The sequence below is a fragment of the Eurytemora carolleeae genome, unplaced genomic scaffold (assembly GCF_000591075.1).
Source record: "Eurytemora carolleeae unplaced genomic scaffold, Eaff_2.0 scaffold302, whole genome shotgun sequence".
In the NCBI taxonomy this organism is placed as follows: domain Eukaryota; kingdom Metazoa; phylum Arthropoda; class Copepoda; order Calanoida; family Temoridae; genus Eurytemora; species Eurytemora carolleeae.
Genome location: NW_019396574.1, coordinates 225,961 through 249,863, shown reverse-complemented (window position 1 = coordinate 249,863; position 23,903 = coordinate 225,961). Strand labels below are relative to the sequence as shown.

Here is a 23,903-nt window from a genome sequence, read left to right as displayed (position 1 = left end):
CTTTCTCTAATTCTCTGTCTATCTCTTCATCTATTCATCAGTCTCTATTCATCTATAAATATGTATCACACATCTGGAAAAAATTCACAAGTATTCTTGAAAATTTTAAATTTAAGGATCAGTTTTCAAACTTCCGGTCATAAAATAATATACAAAGAGGAGGGGGAAGGGGGAGCAGGGGTAAAAAGAAAAACAAAAGCCTTTCCTCAAGATGCTGATGATCTGGAAAATATTTTCATCTTTTTTTTAACTATTTAACATTTTTCTGGAATGATTTTAATAGTTGGTGAGTTATGGGTTTGGTTCATTTTGGATTCTACTTTAGTTATTTTTGGTTCCTCGTTTAGTCCGTTTTAAGTCCTATTTTGAGGTTTAAAAGCTGTCAATTTGCAAACAATGCAAGTACAATCCTAGTATTCTTGTATCCTTGTATCCTGGTATTTCTAGATCTGTAAAAGAGACTAATTTTCAAAGCTTCCGCGGTCCCTAATCCCGTAATATGTACTCTCCTAGTCTTCTATACCCTTGGACAATACTACAGTTTCTCCAGGCTTAACAAAACCTTGTAAAAGAATTAAAGTAATAATATTTTAAAAACCAAATTTCCAAAAATGTTTTCTTAAACTAATCCAACCATCCAACCATCCAACCATCCAACCATCCAACCATCCAACCATCCAACCATCCAACCATCCAACCATCCAACCATCCAACCATCCAACCATCCAACCATCCAACCATCCAACCATCCAACCATCCAACCATCCAACCATCCAACCATCCAACCATCCAACCATCCAACCATCCAACCATCCAACCATCCAACCATCCAACCATCCAACCATCCAACCATCCAACCATCCAACCATCCAACCATCCAACCATCCAACCATCCAACCATCCAACCATCCAACCATCCAACCATCCAACCATCCAACCATCCAACCATCCAACCATCCAACCATCCAACNAGACTAAATATATTTGAATATTTAGTTCAAGTTGTTTACACTTTAGTTCGACATAAGCATCTGCTGCACCCTTGGTTAATTATTGTTTGTTTACATACAGTCTGCAGTACAATATATACTACACAGATGCATCGTGTTAACATCCTTTTTACAAATAATCCTTTTTTACCCCCCGACAATTCATTGTAGATCCACGGTGAGTTAATTGTATACGCACCCCTGACCCTTTAGTAAAAGTAAATTCAACCTAAAGTCTGACCGCGTCAACCATGTTGCACCGGCTAGTCCTATTGAGTGTCTGCTTTATTTACCCAATGTCCGGGCAATACAGTACAAATTGGGACCGGAAAGGTTAACCCGGCTCGGAAATTCAAATGTACTACGGCTGCCCGTGTGTGCGTACTGAGGTCAAAACCTTTGAGTTGAACATCTAAATTCTACAGGACTTTATCTCGAAATTCTCTGTAACAACTGTAAAGGAATTGTAAGCGTAATATTTAGTGACCCTCTATGCAAACATAGCAAAATCTGACATACAACGGGACCCTTGAAACCTTAATCTGATCAAAAATGTGGAAGATAAAGGCGTTTTTTTAACTCGAAAAGTGTTTAGTTCCATGAATTTCTCCATAGAGCCTGTTTTTCATTTAATCGCATAAATCATACTTTTTGCATGGGGAACGATTTTCCTGATGCGCATCATTGTTAAGAATATTGTGGATATCTTCTTCAAATATTGTGTCAAACATTCTGATCCTACCCATTTTACTCTCCCCCCCCCCCTTCCCTCAAACCTTTAAAATGTCCCTAGATGAAGATATTAAAGTCCCCTGTGTCCATTTTGGGGCAAATTTTCCGAATATTTATACAAACTGTTGATGTTCTCAACCCTGGACCCTGGACCGTGGGAACTACGTGCAGAAAAGTCATCTTTAATATATTTCTTATTATTCTTCTTCTTGTACATATATAATTAATATACATCTATATATATTCCATATATTTTAGAGTACAAGGTTTATTTTAATCCTTCTCAATGTCATCTGTATACCCATTAATGCTCCATATTCTCAGGCTATGTTTACATGGGATGTCCCAAAAAAAAGTTGTCCCTTTATGTATTCAAAACTTTAAAAATAATGAGATTGAAAAAATCAATTTGTCTAAAAGCTCAAAATTATTCAAAATTTTGCCATTCAAGTTTTTCTTATTTTTTATTAAAAATCATTATTTTTTATAAAAGGAAAAATTGTTAAGCCTTAAATTTTTATGAAATCATATTTGAGGCAGTCTTTGAAAGAAAATTCTAGAAAACCACACTTTAGATTTTGTAAATTATTTTCGGCCACTTTTTTTGGACCCCCTGTCGGATCTGCAAGATCTGGAGTATAAGATATTGATTGAAGAATGTTGGAAAAGATAACAAACTTGGAAGAATTTTGCCTTATTACAGATTCAGTAAGTTATGTAGATAGATTAATTAATTAAAAAATCCAGAAATTCGGTTCCAGAGAGATAGATGCATATTTAAGTAAATTGATTGATAGAAAAATAAATGTATATTTTATATTCTGTATGTCTTCATAAATACACAGCACTGCAAACTAGACAGCAGGAGAAGGTCAAAGTCATGCAATATTACTGTTATGACTTTGTGCCCTCGTAGCTTCTCTAGTTTTCATTTTTCGTAAAATAAGAGAAAAGCAAGTATATCCGGTTACATAGTAGATTTACAGAATGGAAAGTTCCGGTTTTACAAGAACTTTAAATACAAGAATGAATAATTTATATGTTGAAGGATTCGATGATTACGTAATAACTGAAATGATAAATATGTTATGTAGTGAGAAAAAAATCAATGTTTTCTATTTGTGCATAATTTTGCACATTTTTTCTCATTTGTTTTGGAAACCTGTATTTTCAAAAAAAATTATTTAAACAAATTTAAACTACACCATTTATATATGTATTTATATCTTAGTGTGTGAATAAATCTTTTATAATATAATAATATATTTATTCTTCTCAACAAGAGAAGTTAGGATTGAAAACAGATAAGGAAATTTACTTTAGTTTAACGTGGCTTGAAGGAAAATGTTAAAGGAATAGATAAAATTATATGAATAGAGTAAAAATTAAGGAAATTTGTGGGTTTACAGTTAAACTATATTTATTTAGAGGGTTGCAAAATATTATCTATACAGAGTTACCACAAAGGATTGGACTGTAATTGCGACCTAAAAATCGTTAAAAAAACACTATTTGAAGGTTAAATTTAATCTATATTGAATAGAGTCGATCTTTTATTGGTAAACTATGATTTAGTGTGCATAAAGTTGCAGAAAACCATAGATATAAAGCTGTATAAAATATAGTATAGAAAGACAAAAATTTAGATCGTAAGGTGGGTGGCGAACTAAATGTTTTAATTCTTTGCGTCCGTAAAAAAATCTACAGGGTGTCTAAAAAACTCTTATGGAAATGATTTACGAAGTGATTTTTTTAAATTGATCTTTAAACCATAAAATGGTGGAAATTTCAATTGTAAAATCCCATAACAATATTTTTTTAGACACCCTGCACACCGATGGTCTATATAATTTTCCATTTACCCTGGAATAGTTTCCTAAATGTTTGCTACAGATTACAGGCACGCTATATAAATATATATATTTCCTTACTGCCACACCTTGCATGAAATCTGTCTATATCTAATAAAGACCACACAACGACAAATATTAAACCCAAAAATAATTTAACGAACACGATTTTCTAAATCATTTTTAAAACAAAGATTTCATTTTTTTAACGTTCTTGGGTTTTATTAATACCCTATTTCAAAAAAACTTTTTTTTTAACTTCAACATTCTTTTGTACTTGGGCATTTGAATAATATATGAAACATGCAATTTTAGTGACCTATCAAATAAAGAGTAAAGATTTTTTAGACACCCAGCACACCGATGGTCTATATAATTTTCTATTTACTTTAGAATAGTTTTCTAAATGTTTGCTACAGAATACATAGTACAGATTACTTAAAGAGTACCTTATACGATTCACAATGGTGCTCTTTTACTTTCAATATAGTTGCAATTAAGTAGAACTTGAATTCATCCTGAAATAACCTAAAGACCTTTTCTACCTTTTTGCAGTTCTCAAATAATTCTCAAAGTTCTCAAATAGAAAACAAAGAAATCTTCATCAACAATGCATAAGATCAAAGTTATTTTGAAAATCGCGGATGTTGCTCTTTAAATTTAGGTTCATTGAAAATACGTTACAATCCCTTTAACGTTGAGGTTTTAGGATTGTTGTTAGAAAAGCCTTAGATTTGATGGTTTTTTAAGGTTAGGAAAATCTTTTCAAGAATTTCCTCCGGGGCTTAAACTGGTAGGATACTGAAAATAAGTATCAACTCCCAAGAGAAGACTTAAAAAATATGATTTTCGACATAATGATATTTTTAGAATTAAAAGCGAGGACGTTTTTCCTTATTTTTATAGGGGAGGGGTTGCATTGGGGGGAATTAGTTATTTTATACTTCTTCCTTTTTTTAAATATTTGAGATGAACTATATCCCGCTTAGTTAATCTACAGGCAGCTTCATTATTATTGGCAATTAAACCCTAACCAAGCTTTGAAGGGGGAAGGGAGGGGGCAGGGTGGGAGGGAGGGGGGCGTTATATTTCTAATTTGAATTAACATTCCTAAAAGAAAGAATTATGCCATTTCTCTGAGTGTCTACCAAGAAATATGTTACAAAACCACAAAATTAGGGAGAAAGATTAGACGTCAAAATTTACGTAATTAGAATAAAAATGGGTTGAGGCGCTTGGAGAGTTTAACGGCCGGCTTTTTAATCAATCAATTAATCAACTAAACACTGCTTGAGTTGAGATTTCTAAATTCGGAATTTTCATATTTTGTCTGAAATATTTCTTCGCCAAACTATAGAAAAAATTTTGATTTTGTCAAGCCTTTTTTCTTCTTGTTCTCAGTCTTAAATTTGTGAAGCTAAGCATTTTTTTCAAGACATTTAAATATTTTTAATGAAAGTTGTTCTTAAATTATGATTTTTGTATTCCATGTCATTTTGATCTTGATATAGCTTTTCGTTATTATTGTTGGTATTATTCTTGCAGTAACAGTACATTAGTAGTTTTATTTGTTGTTTTTACGCTGACATTGTGTTATGCTACGTTGACATTGCTGCTTTTGCTGTCGCTATTGTTGCTGTTGTTGAGATCGTTGAGGGCTACTGCCGTTATATTGTTACTGTTGTTGTTGTTACGTTGATATTGTTGCTTTTGCTGTCGTTATTGTCGCTGTTGTTAAAAATGTTGTGGGCTACTGCCGTTATATTGTTGGTGTTCTTAATGTTACGTTGATATCGTTGCTTCGGCTGTCGTTATTGTTGCTGTTGTTGCTATTACAGTGGGCTACTGCTGTTATATTATTGGTGTTGTTGTTGTTACGTTGACAATGCTGCTTTTGCTGTCGTTATTGTTGCTGTTGTTGAGATCGTTGAGGGCTACTGCCGTTATATTGTTGGTGTTGTTGTTACGTTGACTTTGCTTTTTTGCTGTCGTTATTGATGCTATTGTTACGGGCTACTGCTGTTATATTGTTGCTGTTACGTTAACATTGCTGCTTTTGCTGTCGTTATTGTTGCTGTTGTTAAGATTGTTGATGGCTACTGCCGTTCTATTGTTTGTGCTGTTATTGCTATTATTTATTTTTGTCTTTTTTGGTCAAAATAAATATTTTGTTTGTTTATCATGATTTTTTTAATGTTTATATTTGAAATGTTAGGTTCAACCCTTTAATTGTAAAATACTAGCCTGGGTTCCACTTGATGGAAGAAGTGTAGACGGAACTAATCTTAATATTCTTCAGTATTGTTTGCCACTTGAAACAGGTTCTAGCTCTCAGGACAATACTGGGAGCATAATATATACAAGACAGTACTAGTCAACTTGGACCATACTTGTGGACATTACTTTGAACACACTAGTAGACAATACTTGGAACATACTACAAGATAATGCTTGGAACATGATACAAGACAATACTTGGAACAGGATACAAGATAATACTTTGAACACACTAGTAGACAATACTTGGAACACACTACAAGACAGTACTTGGAACATACTTGTAGACAATACTTGGAACATGATACAAGATAATGCTTGGAACATGATACAAGACAATACTTGGAACAGGATACAAGACAATACTTTGAACACACTAGTAGACAATACTTAGAACACACTACAAGACAGTACTTGGAACATACTAGTAGACAATACTTTGAACACACTAGTAGACAATACTTGGAACATACTAGTTGACAATACTTGGAACACACTAGTAGACAATAATTTGAACATACTAGTAGACAATACTTGGAACATACTAGTAGACAATACTTGGAACATACTAGTAGACAATACTTGTAACATACTACTAGACAATACTTGGAACATACTACAAGACAGTACTTGGAACATACTAGTAGACAATACTTGGAACATACTAGTAGACAATACTTGGAACATACCAGTAAACAATACTTTAAGCATAAAGTAGACAATGCTTGGAACATACTTGTAGACAATACTTGGAACATGATACAAGACAATACTTGGAACATGATACAAGACAATACTTGGAACAGGATACAAAACAATACTTGGAACATGATACAAGACAATACTTGGAACAGGATACAAGACAATACTTGGAACATGATATAAGACAATACTTGGAACAGGATACAAGACAAATGTAACCTGTAACATAAAACCCAAATAAACGTTAGTTGTAATAGCACTCCTTTTTGATTATCATATGAGAGTAATTTGTTCCTAGTTTAGCGAACGAGAAGGGACCTGAGTCGTAACTCGAGATACATGAGACAAGGAAGTGTATCTTAGAGATACAGTATTGAGGAATCTCCAGTTTGAGATCAAGTGTATCTTAGACGATCCATGGTATTGTTGAATCTCCAGTTTGAGATCAAGTGTATCTTAGACAATCCAGTGTTGTGGAATCTCCAGTTCGAGATTAAGGGTATCTTAGACGATACAGTATTGAGGAATCTCCAGTTTGAGATGAAGTGTATCTTAGAAGATACAGTATTGTGGAATCTCCAGTTTCAGATTAAGTGAATCTTAGAAGATACAGTACTGAGGAATCTCCAGTTCGAGATTAATTGTATCTTAGACGATACAGTAGTAAGGAATCTCCAGTTCAAGATTAAGTGTATCTTAGACGATACAGTATTTCGGAATCTCCAGTTTGAGATTAAGTGTATCTGGAAGAGTATTGAGGAACCTTGAGTTCTAGACCGAGTTGTATCTGGTAAGACAGACACCTAAGGAAATTGAGGGTTGTGCCTGGATTGGTACGGATCTAATACTATTTTTGGAGTAGGGCATTCAGTAGAACTAGACATAATGGGACATATTACTAGGCATATTGAGACAAATTACTAGACATATTAGGACATATTGGGACACACTGGAATACAAGACAATATTTGGAGCAAACATGAAATAATGTTTGTTTATTTCGTGATTTTACATTTTATTGGGTTTATGAGAGTAATTCTTAACCTTCTATAGTTTCCCAGCCTTTAGCATTCTCAAAATGTGGGCATTACACCCCCCTCTTTCTCTCTTTCCCAAGCTGTCAGGGAGGGGGGGATACCTCCCAGTTACCTAATGATCTAACTATATTGGTTCTAAATACCTAAGTTTACACCAGGGTCAAATAATAAATACATTTTCTAGGCATAGTCAGTCACTCCTTAAGTCTTAATTCTATCTTACACTCTTACTATCTATTGATCTTTCTTTCTTACTCTTTTTCTATCTTACTATATTTCTATCTTACTATCTTTGTATTTTTCAATCTTTCTATCTTTCTATCTTTCTATCTTTCTATCTTATATACTATTTTACCAATATCTTTCTATCTGTCTATATTTTTTCTGGCTATAATTCTATTTATGTTCAAATCTATCTACCTATCTCTCTATCAATTTTTCTAACTTTAAATTGTTGTTATCAAGAAGACTTTTTGTACATTTCAATTTTAGAAGTATTAGTTACTTTGAAAGGTTATTAGAGTCAGATAGATCGTTATACGCAAGGTTATAATGCAAGGAAAGTTATTTCAGAGATGTACGCATTTTTTGTACTGCAGTGTACTGTCCGGTAATGTAAACACAAGACGGATGTCAAAGCCTGACATGGGAACCATCTTTCACATAAAAAATTAATGAAATATTCTGGTCATATCGGAAACTATTATGTGAATTATCAAAATTATCAAAATTTAATGCTTTTAAGTTTTAACCTCCTCGGATACTAAACGAACACTAATGCATCTATTCTTGTTTACAAATTCAGCCCAGAGAGAACTGGTTTAAATATGTACCCAGAGTTTACGCAACTGCAATTAACTTTCTTTGCATTATAACCTTGGTTATACGATACCATTTAGTTTAAAGGTATAGTGTTAGAGAAAATAAAATGGTATTTTTCTTCTTGCCTCGTTGTCAAATTGTCTATCTGTATATTTGTCTATTTGTCTATTTGTCTCGTTGTCAAATTGTCTGTCTGTCTATTTGTCTATTTGTCTTGTCTATTTGGCAAGATACATGTCTCGTTGTCAAATTGTCTGTCTGTCTATTTAATTGTATATTTGTCTTGTTGTCTATTTGGCAAGATACATGTCTCGTTGTCAAATTGTCTGTCTGTCTATTTGTCTATTTTTCTATTAGTCTTGTCTATTTGGCAAAGATACATGTCTCGTTGTCAAATTGTCTGTCTGTCTTTTGTCTATTTGTCTATTTGTCTATTTGTCTTTTCTATTTGGCAAGATACATGTCTCGTTGTCAAATTGTCTGTCTGTCTATTTGTCTATTTGTCTTGTTGTCCATATATTTGGCAAGATACAAGTATCGTTGTCAAATTGTCTATTAATCCATTAATCTCACTGCGACCAGTAAATACATTTTGCAATATATCTTTTATCTCTGTATTCAATCTAACAAATTACAAATTCTGATGTTTAGACTGTTGGTTAACAAAATGAAGTTTGAATGAGGATAAATGCCAAAAATATTTTTCTTTTTAATTGAAGTTAAATTCTCTTATTTGCCTTTGTAAACAATAAAAATCTCTTAATTTTTTATTCTTAATGATTACAATTTTTAATTATTTAAATAAAATGTGAATTTACTAATATATCTCATTGAAATTAGCACATTTAGTCATTTAGTCATACAAAAAAACGATGCTGAGAAGATTGTTGCGTCTAGAGGTATAAACTATTGAGCTATAGAACCATTAATTAAAAGTAAAATATTCAAAATGTCCTGGTTCAGTTAGGGGTCATCAGACTTACCCTGGTGTGCAGGGTGTCCCCTGTTAGGGGTTATCAGACTTACCCTGGTGTACAGGGTATCCCCTGTTAGGGGTTATCAGACTTACCCTGGTGTACAGGGTGTCCCCTGTCATAATGACCCTGTTTTTCAGAAACTTATCTAGTTTATTTTGATTGAAAGAGAAGAATTTTTGATAAAGCTTAAAATACTGTACATAATGCGCTGTAATCCAGGGTGTCCCCTGCATACAGGATGTTCCCTCTTATGCAAAGTGTCCTTCGGCCTGTATGCAGTGTTTTCCTTGATGTACCTTTTGGGTGTCTTATACTGTATCATGTAATTTTTTCATAAAACAGAATAGTTACCCTTTACTCTTCNATCCTTAAAAAAAAATGAAGAAAAAATGTCAATAACATCACTGCAATTAGTTATGTATTGTATTGTATTGTATTGTTAGATTTTTAGCATGAATGCTGTCACAAAAAATATATGTTTAACCGCACACGGTCTCTGAACCTTTTAACTTGGTGTCACAAAAATTTTAAGAGCAAAACAAGAAAAGGCAAAATTAGAAAGAAAAAGTATGCTTTTTAAAAAAATTTGGGCCCCATCATTAAATGGCAAAAAAAAATCAGAAGATTTTGTTTTAGTTTATTTGGATCCCCCTGTACTGGTCTGACAAACTGACAAAATATTTGGATGTTTTGAGGACAGTTGGGCGATTTTGTTAATAAATCTTCCAAACTGTTTACCCGAAAGAAGGAGACAGGGAGGAGGGGGGGGGCTGCAACCATGTTTTACTTTTCTTATAGTCCGAATTTTTAAAATGTCATTTTTATATTTCAAATTTAAAATTGTTTCTTAAACCTTTTCTTTTTATTTTTTCCTATAATACGTTTTATGATTTCAAGACTCATAGTAAAATAAGAATTCTAATATTTTTAAGATTGTATTCACAGAAAAGAATAAAGCTTATCATTTGAAAAAAATAGCCTTGAAATCCTGGACTAATTTATACTTTTTAATATTCGAGGCTGTTTTTTTCCCATCATTATATTCAATGTCTTGAAAATAAGAATTTTGGTTCTAAACCTGAAAACAGGCTCATTTTGATTTATTTATAAAGACATATATAAGTTTTAAAATATCAGACAAAAATACCAAAACAGCTGTAAACAAATTGAAGAGCAAGTAGAAAGTTTAGAAATTATCACAGGTGGATAAATATAAAAATTAATCCAAAGTACAAATAGTTAACATTTTCCCATGCTCAGCCATGGGCCTAAGATGCAAACTAGACAACAATAGATAACTAGACAGTTAGAAACATAGAGAGATAGATAGATATAAAGATAGATATACAGATGGATACTGCCCCCAAGGGCACCCCCCCCTTCAATATTGAAAAATATTCACAAGGCTTTGAAAAGTATGTTTGCAGATTACTCATAAATATTTTATAATTAATTCAGGGGGTCTAAATACTTTTATGTCTAGAAAGCATATGTTTTAAGCAATCTTTCCCTTCCCGCCATTTTTATGGATTGCCATCGCCATTTTATTAAATTCAGTCTTAAACTTTAACTTTAAGGAAAATTCCAAGTTGAAATATTTAATATTTTGTCCGTAAAAAATCTATATTTATTATTTATGAAAATGCACCAATTTTATAACAAAATTCTACTTTTTTTTAATAAATAACAATAAAAAAAAACATCTTCACGAGCAATAGTTTAATGCCAAAAGTCTAAATAAAAAAACGGACGCGAAAAACTTATACTTTCTGATCATGAAGTTTATTGAACTGATTAAGGAAGAATTTTTTCATGAAATATCGTTATCGTTTCCTTTTTGCAAAGTTCAGACAATTCGCAAATATTTACTTAGGCAATTTTGCAAGTCGGCGCGCAAACAGTATTTTTTGCATTCCTCGTCCATAATCTATTTACAGACGTAATCAAATATATAACATTTGTATTTTATTTGTGCAATTTCATGATATCTATAAATATACTTTGCTTGTTGGGTGTCTGGTTTTTTGTCTGTCCGTTTGTATCCAATAAACTTCAAAACGGCTAAAACGATCAGGCCCTTTAGGGTGGGACCTTACATGACCCCAGTGAAGGTTTATGGAATATCAAAATTAGAAAAACTTTTCCTGAAAATTAGTTTTTTTTAAATGCGCCAATTCGAAAAGAAAAATCCGCTAAAAATTAAAAATGATTTTAAATGGCTAATTTCCAGAGCAACAATTAAAAGTTAAAATTATTTACATGGAAGGGGGCCTAGAAGCGCATATAATTCATAAATATTTATATTAATTTCTCTGGAAATTACGTCTTGATCATGAATTAAGATAATTTTCATTCTAACATACACGATATAAAGTTCTAACATACTTACATATTTAAATGATCTTAGAGGGCTGGATAAATATGGATGAATAGATGAATAGATGAATAGATGTATAGATATAGATGGAAAGATAAGTATCTAGATGGATGGATGTGAAGTCCAAATACTGAAATGTCAAACTATCCTGTGAAGAAGTAAATGATGCAAAACTATTTACAGTTACAAGAAATGTAAAGTGTAAACCTTGGTCCCACCAATGTATAAAGTACTGTACAACCCGTACTACTCTAAGTATGAACATCCATGTACATATATTCTGTAGTTTTGGAATCTATGTAAGAAAGTCCCAGGAAAATAATTTTCTGGACAAAAAAAACCTGGACATAAAATCTTCTGTAAAAAGTCTCCATTTTCTGAAGTCCTAGGCCCTGAGTTTTAAATTTCTAAAAATTTCCGAAAAGTCCTTTAAATTAATATCCCATAAAAATACTGAATTTTTATTTTTTTATTTTTAATACTTTTAACATTCATATTTGCCAAAATGACGTTTATACTGTATATTTACCTACATTTTGAAATGAGAAAACAGACAGAGATTCAAATACGCAGTCAGAGAAAAAAGAGTTTAAAGACTGCAAGGAAAAAATGAACAAGTAAGGTTCATTTTCATTGACCGCTGACAGTTTGCTCTCCCTTGACATGGCAATAACATGGAAGCTAAACAAGAAAAATAGAAACGAAAACAAGAATTATAAAGCGCGTTTGGACTGCATGAAGATATATACAAATTTTCCACGTGGTATACACCTGGATATTCTGTCACATAGTTTCAATAGATGAGAGCAAAGTTTGAAATGAAATGTCATATCTCAAACCAGCCTTGCTGCCAGATTAAGTTTAAACAAAGGGCAACGACAACTATTTGGAAACAAAGGAATTGAGTCTTTGCCACAAACTCTGATTTTCTAATCACTATATCTTTGGAACCAAATGTTGCAGACCTTAGATATATCAAACTATGAATTCTGTTAGATCAAATAATCTGAGTTTGAAATATCAAAGGTTTACAACTTCGGGTTCTAGAGATTTCGAGGTTTAAATATTTGATTTTGTTCCGAAGACTCAATTCCTTTGCGATGTATTTAATGTGTGTTTCGTGTGTATGCAAAGTACATCACAGTGCTTCAAATTATTTTATTCATAAAATAAAAATTAATTGAAAGTTTTTAAAAACCATAAATGATGAAATATTGCAACTTTTTATTAGTTCAAATTCTTTTTAAATATATATAAACTTCAAGTTTCTAATCCATATTTCTTTGCAACCTGATTGATACTCTAAACTTTGACAATTGAATTCCTTCTTGATTGAAACGTACAACATCAGTTCTCAAAGATAAGAAAAATTTAGAAACAGTTTTTTTTTCTGCATATAATTCTATTATGAAACGTTTACAAATGAAAAATAACATTTATTCAATCTCCAGTTTCTGAACATTCTTGTTAAAATCCATTGATTGGGATTAATTGTATTGTATTATTCATCTAAAAACATATAGCAAGGAATTTAAACAAGTCTCTCCTACTAGGCTATACTATAATCAATCTGAAGTTAAGATTGAGAGATAACTAAATGAATCTTCATTCTTGAAATATCTATTCTGATTAGGAACCCTATCCGTCCAATAAAGAAACTGGATCCGCCCATTTAATCTAGAAAATCCGCAGGATTTCTTCAAAATTTGAATACGTCCGCCATTATTCTAATAGATTTTATTTCAACTGGATTTCCAGGATTGTAGTTTGGTTTGGTTTGGTTTGGACCCCCTCGCAGATGATAGGTTTAGAACAAGCATGAGTTTAATTTGCGGACATTCCTATTCCCGCGTTTATGCATATTTAGAATAGATTAAAGTTCTAACCATGTCTTTGAACTTTTAAAATTGATCAATTTTTATTAATATTTCATAAATGAATAATTACTTACTTACTTACTATTTTGTCTGTCTTAAAAGTCATTGAGTTTGTTTTTAATCTTTGTGAAGAAACAATCTCAAGAACTGACGTGGGTCAACCCAGACCGAAATATATTTTCAATAAATGTGGAACTAACATCTACTATAGATAGATAGATAGATAGATAGATAGATAGATAGATAGATAGATAGATAGATAGATAGATAGATAGATAGAGAGATAGCTAGATAGATAGATAGATTAAATCGTTTTGAGGACTGGCTGGTAACATAAACCCATAATCTGACATTTTGCTTTATTGCATGGATATTCTTGATTTCTTTAAACAATATTTTTGCATTTTTTTTGTTCTCTTTGGTTAAAATTTTCAGGAAATCCCAAGGGAGAGTTCCTCCACTGCCCTTGCAAATAAAATTCCTTTCACTTGATGCAAACCATTGCAAACTAATTTGCATTACTTGTCTGTTTAACGTAGAACCAGATTTAACCAATTCAAAATCAAGAAAACATATGTTTTTACTTGTATGATTTTTTAATGAAAATTTTTACACTTACCTATTTCATATTTGAATCTCTAGAATATTTGGTTTAGGATTAGATTACCAATTTAACCTGCTGCCAATTAGTAACCATTGTTCCTCACCAAGCCGTGAAAACAACAGCTTCTAACAGTTCAATTTATATATCATTATCAATCTAACTGCATGAGAATATAAATATTTTAATGCTAAATAATACAGTAAGTATTCATAACACTTATTAGAAAGTTGGGATAAAAAAATTAATGATTAGTGCATATATTTCTTTTAATAATGATTGAAGTATAATTTTGTTGTTTTTTCTTTATTAAAAATGATGAATTCCAATTGCAGATTTTCTAGAAATTTGCTTACATGGATTTCTACTGTAAAAGATAGCAAAGCAGTATATCTCATCAGTGCAGAGGTAGAAAAATTCGTCGTTTAGTAACTAATTAAATGAATTACGAATAACTGTAAATTACAAATAAAATAAATATTAGAACATCATCAATGGCTATAGTAAAGGGTCCCCTATCATAGACTGCATAAAACGATTTATTTTCTTAATTGTTTTCAGAAATTAAAAAATTGTTGCAATTGTTCATTTTTTCCTTCTTTGCGTTTACTGAATTGTTTTGATAGCATTAAAATTTGGTTTTAATTTAGATCTTTAATAAATTCTCATCCTTTGTGGGTTACCTTATAGCATAAAGTAATAACTAGAAAAATCTGAAATAGGAAGACGACTTTTATAATCCAATTATAACTTATTAAGTCCAATGAACATGAGACATTGTGGAGTGTAAACAAAGCCATTTTACTAATTTAGCGATTTTATGAGTGTCTAGTATAAGACCATTTGCTTAGATACAACAAAACATACAGTATTGCTATAATGTCGTCTTCCAATTTCCGGTTATCATTGTAGCACATATTTAGAAAAATAAGAGGAAAAAGTGTTTTATCTTTCTAAAATTTTCGAACAACATCCATTAAGGGTTCACCTTATAGACGAAACCTTGGGCCAGTCATATTTGCATCGAAGCAACATCAAAATATCGTAATAAAACCTTTTATTCTATGCATATTAATATTTTTATAACACTATTAGGTATTGTAAACTATAACAGTAGGCAAATATCTGCTTGTAATATCTGCTTGTCGGTGCTTCAAAGAAAACAATTTCACAGCTTGACATGTCATACAACCATACTTAGTGTTTACGATACCCTGACCTATTCAACAATGTTGGCACTTATTCAAAGCAACTAGTAATTTGGGACGGATCCACTGTTCGTGAAATATCAATGGTTAATAACAGTTATGTGACCAGTGGATATTTTGAATTAAACAATTATTTCATGGAACGATGGCTAATTTTGGATAGATCCAATGGTAGTCCTGAGTAACATGTAAGATGTTGGTAACATGATGATAACTTTGGATGGATCCGGGGAACAACTTTGATAATTAATTTCCAACAACAACAATGGGTGAATGGCGAGCTTTAAGCTACCAACTTGAAATTAATCAATAAGGAAACTAATAGAGGAGGCATATACAATAAAACCATTTAGACCCGTTGATCTTTGAGATAAGTTTGACCGTTAAGTCACACCTCGTTTACACAATTTGTAATCTATGCAAATGATCACCGACTCTTAATTAGCTTTATTGCACAAACAAATCGGAAATCCTCAGCAAATTATGAATTCAATTATTTATAGTTGTTTTTCTTTACAAAGTCTACAATATATAGATGTAAAACCCACATGAAATTGTAATATTAATAAAAATTGGTTTAAAGTTCCGGACTTAAAAACTATTGAATGTAAACATCCTTTCAAAAATTTTTGCGATAGCAACGTACTTTTCTCCTCTGACGCTATCTTTTTATCTATCTAATTTCTATTCGAGACTGCAGACATGTATTCACTAAATGACAATGGAGAAACGCAAAAATTTTGCACAAAGAAAAGGGGTGCAAAACAAGCACATGCAAACCATTCGCATAAAGCTTCAGCAAAATAAAAGAACCTCTTCTAGAATTTAAGAAAATAATTATATTACTTATTTAATCGTGTAAATTTCAAACCTCTTGTTTTAAATATTTCATATTTGTTGTATTAACACGGTATTAAATTTAATAAACGCCGACAGCCATATTAGGTTTCATTTTAAAGTTTGTATTTCATTAAAATCAAGAAATAACCCAACTTTTGAAATTTAAAGTTTTCATAGATGACAAATTCAAAATGTTATTTGAGTGCTAGGATTCTAATGTCACAACATAGGCGAACAAAAGAAACGTAAATCTTGTGAACAAAAAGTGCTCTGGCTTCGGACAGATTTAAGCATTCTTTACGGATTACTGGACTTAAAATTACAACCCAAGACTGCCGAAATCTATTGAAGAATTCCATCATCGTCATTATTCTATGATTTATAACATTTTTTGAGAAAATGCGGGAACTCGGTTTTGAAAATCCGGGAACTCCATTTCCGATCCGATCACGGGAGAAAGATGTCAAAACTAGTTAAAGCAGGAATTGGAATGGCAATTGCAACAGCTGCAGTTGGTTTTACTACCTACAGGTGAGTAAAAAGGATTGTTTTGTATTTTACAGGAAAAAACCAAATGAAATTATTCACAGATTGCTTTTAAATCTGATTTTACTGTGACAAACTTGAAAAATCAAGGAAATAATTGCTTTTTGCCTAATTTGTTATGAAATAATACAAACACATCATTAATTTTCATACATATGATAATGAGGACCTATCTAATTTATTATTTCAGTCTTGGTTCGGCCAACAGAGACGATAAGAAGAAGAAGACTTCAGAGAAATGTGACGATGATGCCAGCTTAACAACGTAAGTTAAAAAATACCGAGATACATCATGAAAACGTTAATATTTTATAATAGACATAGTAAACTGCAATATTATAGCTTTAAAACTAGAGAAATTATCAAGAACTATTAACAATAAGATTCTTTAACAAGATTTAATCAAAATTGGGTTTGAGAATATAATAAATAACATTTGCGTTTAGAATGGTCATGGACAAAGCTAAGGATACCATGGAGACTGCTAAGGACACAATCAAGGTTAAAAGTATCTCCTTAAATATTTCAATTTTCAAATTAAAAGAAATTGTGCTCAGTAAAGAATTAGTTTTATTCATTTAATTTGCAAACTTCTGTTTTGATCTATAATAAAAATGTATGTTTTTCAGGGAGCTGAACAATCTCTGGAGAAGACGTTAAGTAGTGCTAAGAATATGATTACATCAGAAAAGAAGGTAAATCATTGAATAAAGATTTTCAACTCTTGGTGTGAAAGTAGGTTCATTCAAAAGTTGCCAGCCGTTGCCAGTATAATATTTGAATTTTGTGAAGTTTTGTGTAAGGTATAAATAGTTAGAAAGCGAGGCAAGCGCTAATCAAAAAAATAATTTAGAAAATAAAATCTGAAGTTTCTTTTATTGATGATCAAAGTTCGTTCGAAAACCTTTTAAAATCTCAATACAAACTAAACAAATTTTAGATAAAATTGTACAGGGACCAGGTTTAATGAATAGTATGAAGTAGTTGAACCGCACAGATTTAGTTCAACCCCTTCTCTTGTGCGACAGTTCAAGCTGGAGAGAAGTACTCGAACCACGCTTGTGCGGTTCAACCATGTCTTGCTATTTATTAAGTCTGGTCTAAGATTACATAACATTAAATCATGAAACATTTTATAGACTGATGAACCTGCAGAGAAGACCTGGGTTCAGGAACAGCTCGGGAAGGTTCTACCAGAAAAAAAGGATAAGGATTCATCAAAGACGGACGAGAAGAGTTTTTTTGATAATACTATCGGAAGGGTTCTCCCAAAGAAAAGCGATGACAAGTCTGAGTCTAAGAGCAACGAGAAAGGTTGGGTTCAGGGCACTCTTGATTCCATTCTTCCTGAGAAAAAGGATGCCAAGTCTGATTCTAAGACTGAAGAGCCAGGATTGTTCCAGGAAACTATGAAAAAGGTTCTACCTGAGAAGAAGGATGAAAAGTCTGGAAAGAAGTCTGAAAATGAGCCAGGATTGTTCCAGGATACAATTGAGAATTTGTATTCTGAGAAGAAGGAGGACAAGTCTGCTTCTAAGAACGAGAAAGAGAAAGACTTTCCCAGATTTTAATTTTTTGTTCGAAATATTTATTAGTTAAATGTCTCCTAAATACACAACGATAATGAATTGAATTTAAATTACATCACATATTTCTTCTTTTAAGAAAGCATAAAATGAATGAATCCGTGTAGTACATTTATTATATTGTGTTGTATGAAGGCTGACCAGTGACCAATGAGTTTTCTAATAGGTTCACTACAGGTCACTATATATATAATCCATTACAATACTTAAAGGAAGGAAGTTATGGATAAGGTTTCCTATATTCTAATGAAGTTACCAGTGGGTGGTCTAGCCCCCCCCCCCTCCCCGTCTTTGTAACATATCCTATAGTGTCCTGTTGAGTGTATGGTGACAATATATGGATATTTTGCTGTGAAGTATGTATCCTGGAAAATGAAGTTGAAACAACAGTAGATATATTGAGAATATTTGACGGAAGTATAAAATATCCTTGTCCTAGGTTAGCTCCAGGGAACCTTTAGTTCAGATTTCTAGCTCCTAGAGTTTCATTTAACCATTTACTTTGACACACACATAATATGTAGTTGTGTAACAGGAATTTACTTTGTATCAACATAGTTGGGTTCAATACACAAAATTGACATTTTTCTCTTGTTCTGCATAAATATTTATATTCTAAATTGTATCTGCACAGTATCATCTACAGTTTGAGTTGAAAGATCAAATTCTTTTTAACCTTGAATACAAAACCAGTGTTATAATTAATAATTGATAAAAGGAACTTACCAATTTCCCTTTAACTTAAAGGAATTGAGTCTTTGCCACATTCTCTGATTTTATAATCCCTATATCTTTGGAACCCAATGTCGTAAATCTTTGATATTTCAAACTTATATTATTTGATCTAACAGAATTCATAGTTTTAAATATCTAAGGTCTACGACATTGGAATCCTAATATATAGAATTTAGAAAAGCAGAGTGTGTGGCAAAGACTCAATTCATTTATTTTAACAACCTGATTTCGTAGACTTGATATTTCTAACTATGAATACGTACTTCTAGTTATAGATCTAATAGTCAAAGTATAAATAATTTAAAGGTTTACACAATCAGGTTGCAAATATATAATCATTCGGAAATTAGGGCTTGGGACAAGTGTTTAGTTACTTTGAAATAAACATATCATATTCAGTAGGTAGGAAAAAAGAATTTAGTAACGTAGTACAAAATTATTTTGTAGATTCAAGGATATATTCATACCAATATTTAAACATACAATTTTGCGAGGCGAGGAGAAAGGGGGCGTTTGACGCTATTTAAGTTAGATGTCCACCAAATCTGGTTAGTATAGCTAGTATTGACGAATTTTATATTCTTCTCCTTGTCCATTCATCGTATTTAATTTTGGTTTCCCTTCTTTGACCCATTTCTCTAAATCCTTTGTTAATTCAGATTGATTTGGTTTGACAAGATGTCACTAGATCCGCTCCCGAGATATACCTGATATACCCATTTATCTATCTATCCCCTACCTAGGGCAGACCTAGAAAAGGCTTGGCTTTGATCAAAGGTTTAGAATAAGCCTGGGAACAGTATCATTAGTGGTAGGGATGGGTTCGGCTTTAAGAAAGGTAAATCAGGATCCTGCTGATCACTGCATGATCTAACACCCCTCTCCTCTCCCCCCCCTCACACCCCCATCCAACCCATCCTTAGTATAAGATGAGATTCATAACTATCTTCAGAACTAATCTCTATAGATTTCAACAAGGAGAGAAACACAGGGTGTTTCAGCCCACAGTAATTCTAAACCAGCAAAACCATCAGTATTTTGCCAATTGTATCTTTTAAAGCAAGAAACAAGCTCGTTGAATATCTCAAATGTACATGTCAAGGGTGTTGCTACACTTCAAAGTCGACCCAGTCTTGTAAATTGATGCACAATGTCTATAACTGTCTGGATCTTTGAGCACATTACATGAAAACAGGCTGTTAGATTAAATTCAAAAAGGGTGTATCAATAGCTTTATAATAGTTGTAGAACAGGGTGTTAACGTTCCTTTTACAGTAACATAATACCAATTTAAAAAACATGATAACAGTTTAAGATAACATGAAAACAGTCAGTGTTCAATGTTCATTTTCAACAAATTTTAAAACAGTGTAACTATAAACAAGAAAAATTGTTGTGAAACATTATGAAGCAAGGGTACATCTTTTTTATAATATAGCTGTTCGCTCATATATATGTTAGCTATAGCTGGCCAAACGGCTGGACCAAACCGGCTGAAATTTTTGAGGGTAACACAGGCTCAAATTCGTTTGAGATTTTGAATTTCTACAGGTAACACCGGGCATTTCAGCTAAAATTGTGACTTAAAATCAAGCGCAAGTAAACGGCGGGAGTAACGATGATTAATATTATAAACCTCCAGCTAGTGTTCAAGAAAGTCAAAATAATGTGACCCAAGATGAAAGGGTAGTTATTGAAATGTAAAATGAAAACTAAGAATACAAAAACCAGAGAGCCCTTTAGTAATTTACGAGTTGATGATGTGTCGGTTTGATGAGAGAGAGAATACTGATTTGATTAACCATTGGACAAATATATCTGCAGGCGGTGTGTTGAGATGATTAAATATGAAATATATTCATTTCTATTCAAACCCCATCCCCCCTTTCCCCCCCAACCGCTCTTTAATTCATGGAGCTCAAACATAGCCACCGCCAAAGAACCAGCGGAGAACCAAAAGAAAGCTTAAAATAAAATTTTGAATTTTGTCGGACAAATTTTCATTATCAAAACTTCGAGAAACTTGTAAGGTTTAATTTCAAAAGTTTTAAATGTTTTAAAAATCAAAGATTATTGACAGATTCAAAGGAATTAAGTCTTTGCCATAAACTCATATTTTATAATCCTTATATCTTAGCAACCCAAGGTCTTAGATATTTCAAACTAAAAATTATGTTAGATCAAATAATCTAAGTTTAAAATATCAAAGGTTTACACGTGCACAATTAGGTTGCAAAGATATAGGGATTATACAATCTCAGTTTGTGGCTAAGACTCAATTCCTTTAGGAAAATCGAATCAGCATCTTTGATGATTACCAAATGAAAAATAAGATATGTATTTTATTACAGGTTTGGTAATATTCTAGATTCCTCTCTGGTGGCGCCTGTAGTGTTTAGAGGGCGTTCCAACTCCACCTTTTCTCATCATAATAAACCACAGACATTTCCTTTCAAACATTCTTCTTGCAGACATTAAACTTAAACTTAGATATCCAGACCTACAGTACCAACAGCTAGATATCCATACCAACCTAGATATCCAGACCAACCTAGATATCCAGACCAACCTAGATATCCAGACCAACCTAGATATCCAGACCAACCTAGACATCCATACCAGCCTAAATATCCAGACCAACCTAGATATCCAGACCAACCTAGATATCCACACCAACCTAGATATCAAGACCAACCTAGATATCTTGACCAACCTAGATTAAAAGATTAGATTTTGAGGCAAGAAATCAGTTCCTTTATAACAATACAGAGTTTGTTTTTTAAAGATAATTTTTAAACTGTTTTCAATTGTTAAGTTGATGATGAAACCCTATATTCTGATGAATAAAGTAATGAATAAATTAGCTATCAAAACAAAATGAATGGATGAGGAGTAAAAGGATAAAAAAAACTTATTGAATAAAGAAATAAATTGAATACTGTTGAAGAATGAATGAAAATGAATTGAAGAAAGCTCCAGGATGAATGAATGAAAATGAATTGAATAAAGCTCCAGGATGAATACAGTTGAAGAATGAATGAATGACCGCTGTATAAAAACTGGTATTGATGTAAAGAAGGCAAAATGCCTGAATTTATCTATGTATTTGCAGTGAACAGAGATTTCAATTTAGCAGTATAAACAACGCTTGTATCTGTCTCTGCCTGTGTTTATGTTTATGTTTACATAAGCTGGCCCCGGCCCGTGTGAATGTTCACAGCGGATTCTTAATTAAATTTTAAACTGCAGAAACCAAATTAAAATGTTTTCGGAATATAAACAAGATGGAAACACCGTGAGAGAGGTTTGGGAATTAATGTATTTTAAGTAACCCCCCTTCATAATCAAAAAGAACACTGACGATTCACAACAGTGCCCTTTAAACTCTATACTCGCAAAGGAGTTGAGTCTCAATATTTATAATCCCTTTATCTTTGCAACCTGATGGTGTAAAACTCTGATATATTTCAAACCTACACTATTTGATCTGACAGAATATAAAGTTTGAAATATATGGTTGCAAAGATATAGGGATTTATAGAATATCAGAATTTGTGGCTCAAATCCTTTCATGTTTTGGTTCTTGTTCAATTCGATTATAACTGGACCAATAAAAGAAAAAACCTCCGCTTTTTTTTTCTTTTATCCTATTTCATTTTCGGAGGATGCGATTTTATAAAAAAAGATATAATAAGACAACTTCGTAATTTTTTAGATCAATGAATTAAAGACCAAAACGCGATAAGATTCAAATTTGTAAGAAACCGAAGTCTAGGGTATTTAATCTGTTTTAATTAAAATTTCGATGTGTTTCTGTAAAACATTGCATATGCATGGAGATATAATTTTGGCCATTTAAATGCTAATATTAATTTTTCAGAAAGTTTCAGAAATGCTGTGATTCGAATCTTAAGTATATTACATTTTAAAAGAAATCTGTAAACGTCATATATACAGAGTAGTCGATTCACAACTTCAAACATTTGTCTGATCAATAAAAAGGAAGATATATTCGTGTGTTTAGCTTATAATCGAGAATTAATAATTTTTAACGAGAAAATAAGGATATTTCATTCAGCCTTGATAATTCAAAGGTTTACAGGGTACCGTTGTGAACCGGACATGAAACTCTTTTTTAAATTGAGGTTCGCTTGAAAATATGTCTACGTTATATTATATTCTACAGTACGTGCCAGTAAGAAATCAGATTGCGCAAAATAATGAATTTTTAAAAATAATTTTGTATTGATAAAAACCCTCAATTATAGACCCTTTTAACGTGTAAAATTAAAAAATAAATTTCTCACATTTTAAAGGGTATTTTAACTTATGGCGATGGTTCCCTTTAAAACGGTAGTTTAGTTGAATTAAAATGTTAATGATCATGTATCTATATCACTAAGAATGTAGATTAACCAGCTTTCTCCCCTCCCTAGATCAGCTAAAGGATGGTAGGGATGTAAAAATTCTTGTTTAAATTGATTTTATATCCCTCCATATACCTCTACCCTCAATATATACCTATGCTAAAGAATAAAATGGGAGCTAATTGCTGGATTGAATTTTAAGAGACCAATAAACCTCGTTTCCTATTAATTTTACTTAAATAGACTTCAGTCAAGCACAAGACAGCAGTTAATCCACGGATAACAGGGTGGAAGGGAANTTTACTAATGCTCATAATGTTTAACGAGAATGGTGGATAAGCCAGGATTCTGATTGGTTGAAAATACAAGATATAATATTG

The 23,903-nt window shown here is 32.1% G+C and overlaps 1 protein-coding gene across 1 annotated transcript; it reads left to right on the top strand.

The window, feature by feature from the left end:
* The first annotated feature begins 16,708 nt into the window (after positions 1 to 16,708).
* Positions 16,709 to 18,477, top strand: LOC111705743 (uncharacterized). Its single transcript, XM_023478389.1, has 5 exons — positions 16,709 to 16,820; positions 17,026 to 17,100; positions 17,282 to 17,336; positions 17,465 to 17,530; positions 17,975 to 18,477. The coding sequence occupies exons 1-5, from the start codon at positions 16,750 to 16,752 to the stop codon at positions 18,404 to 18,406; spliced, it is 699 nt and encodes a 232-aa protein (XP_023334157.1). The 5' UTR covers positions 16,709 to 16,749; the 3' UTR covers positions 18,407 to 18,477.
* Positions 18,478 to 23,903: the final 5,426 nt, after the last annotated feature.